At 50.1% G+C, this 2,320-nt stretch overlaps 1 protein-coding gene across 1 annotated transcript; it reads left to right on the forward strand.

The window, feature by feature from the left end:
• Window positions 1-796: 796 nt before the first annotated feature.
• On the forward strand, window positions 797-2,099 carry LOC135373585 (uncharacterized). Its single transcript, XM_064606682.1, has one exon. The coding sequence runs from the start codon at window positions 801-803 to the stop codon at window positions 2,097-2,099; it is 1,299 nt and encodes a 432-aa protein (XP_064462752.1). The 5' UTR covers window positions 797-800.
• The last annotated feature ends 221 nt before the right edge of the window (window positions 2,100-2,320 follow it).

A 2,320-nucleotide genomic window follows, 5' to 3' on the forward strand; every position in this document is an offset into this window, starting at 1 on the left:
ATGGAGGTGGGCGGCTCGCTCAGAGGATACAGCGCTTGCTTCTCATCCGATGGGTGCCGTGGGTGCCGTGATCGATGCCTCGTATGCTCAATATTTTTTTTCTTATCTAATGCACAAAGAGACAGTAGACATGTTTTTTCTACATGGACGATGGAGGTGGGAGGCTGGCCTAGTGGATACAGCGCTTACTTCGCATGCGATGGGTGCCGTGATCGATGTCTCGTATACTCAATATTTTTTTCTGATCTAACACACAAAGAGACAGTAGACGTCTTTTTTCTACATGCAGGATGGAGGTGGGCGGCTGGCTCAGAGGATACAGCGCTTGCTTCTCATGCGGTTGGTGCCGTGGGTGACGTGATCGATGCCTCGTATACTCAGTTTTTTTTTTCTGATCTAACACACAAAGAGACAGTAGACGTGTTTTTCTACATGCAGGTTGGAGGTGCCGGCTGGCTCAGAGGATACAGCGCTTGCTTCTTATGCGATGGGTGCCGTGGGTGCCGTGATCGATGCCTCGTATGCTCAATATTTTTTTTCTTATCTAACACACAAAGAGAGTGTAGACGTGTCCTTTCTACATGCAGGATGGAGGTGTGCGGCTGGCTCAGAGGATACAGCGCTTGCTTCTCATGCGATGGGTGCCGTGGGTGACGTGATCGATGCCTCGTATACTCAGTTTTTTTCCTGATCTAACACAGAAAGAGACAGTAGACATGTTTTTTCTACATGCAGGATGGAGGTGGGCGGCTGGCTCAGAGCACCACTTCCGGCAGCGGAAGCGTAAGGACGTGGGAAAAATGAGCTCCGACGGAGCAGCGAACACGGCTAAGCCTAGCCGGGAAAACACCAATGTTTCATCGTCTTCTACCTCGACCGATAATTACCGGCTTCTGCTACCTACTCTGCCTACAGGAAACATTTCCAGGAATACGGTTTTCCTCCACGCCGACCCGTCAGCGAGGCCATATAGGGCTGACGATTTTGCGGATGGTGTGTTTGCGGTGATAAACAGGGACGATGTTGCACAGTTCGGGGCATACTTGTTCAACCACGTTTGGGCTCTGACGTTGCATTCTGGGCTACCGAAGGAGAAGCTGGCAGCAAGGAAGGAAATCACTGCGAAAGGCAAGAAGTGCTTAATTATTGATCCAAATCAGAAGGATACGCAAGTGTCAATCCACTGGCTCCCGATGCACGTGCCAGATAGTGCAGTCATAAGTGCCCTTAACGCGTTTGGTAAGGTGGAGGACATACAGCGTGAAAAATGGCGGTCAACTGCATTTGCGGGTGTAGAAACCACGACGCGAAAGGTCAAGATTGTCCTGCGGGAAGGAGTCTCAGTTGACAGCATCCCGCATATTATGAAGATCTTGGGGGGACAAGTGCTCCTCGACATTCCAGGCAGACCGCCACTCTGTCTCAGATGTAAGAGAGTGGGCCATTTGAGAAAGCATTGCAAAGTGCCGTGGTGCAAGTCATGCCGAAGATTTGGCCATGAGACGGAGGACTGCGTGGACACCTATGCTTCTAAAGCAACAGTAGTCGACGAAGATGGTGCGACAGTGGAATTGATGGATGTTGAGGAGTCAACAAAAGCAGGAAACAAGGAGCAAGAAAGCCCTTTTGGCGCAAAAGAGGCAAATACGGATCCTCAACGTGTGAGCCAGCCACCCACCGATATCCAAGTCAGCACTAATGCGCATAACCCCGGTCAAAGCCAGACTGCGGCCCCCATCGATGGAGAAGAATCGGTTTCCAAGGCTGACCGTTCGACAGATCGTGACAATATATCGAGTCTAATACAGGGGACGCCCCAATGCGATGCAGGGAAACCGAGCAGCAACCAAGAGCGGGAGCTACCAGGCTACAAGGACGAACTAGAATCAAGTCGCAACAAGGACGAAGCTGCAAGCTGTAATGAGGTTGAATCATTACAGGGGTCAGGCAACGCTCTGAACGAGGGAATATTAGAAGGAGGGAAAAGTGACCGTAAGTGGAAAGAAGTCGGAACAGGCCTAAAACGAACAAGGTACACACCAACGCCGATTATTACCCCAGAGGAGAGACGACGGCTACTGAAAGAACAGAAGAAGTAAGTCGGACAAGCCCACAAATATGAGCAGAAGCGATTGTCTGAAAATAGCTACTATTAACGCCAACAGTCTGATAAGCAAAGAAAGGAAAGCCTGGTTAATGGACGCCGTACTGAAAAGCAACACAGATGTTCTCTGCGTGCAAGAAACCAAGATTTCGTCAAAAGAACAAGAAACCGAGTTAGTCAAAGCCTTCCAACGCAGGTTCGTCGTGCTGCATGCCG

The sequence above is a fragment of the Ornithodoros turicata genome, unplaced genomic scaffold (genome assembly GCF_037126465.1).
Source record: "Ornithodoros turicata isolate Travis unplaced genomic scaffold, ASM3712646v1 Chromosome26, whole genome shotgun sequence".
Lineage (NCBI taxonomy): Eukaryota > Metazoa > Arthropoda > Arachnida > Ixodida > Argasidae > Ornithodoros > Ornithodoros turicata.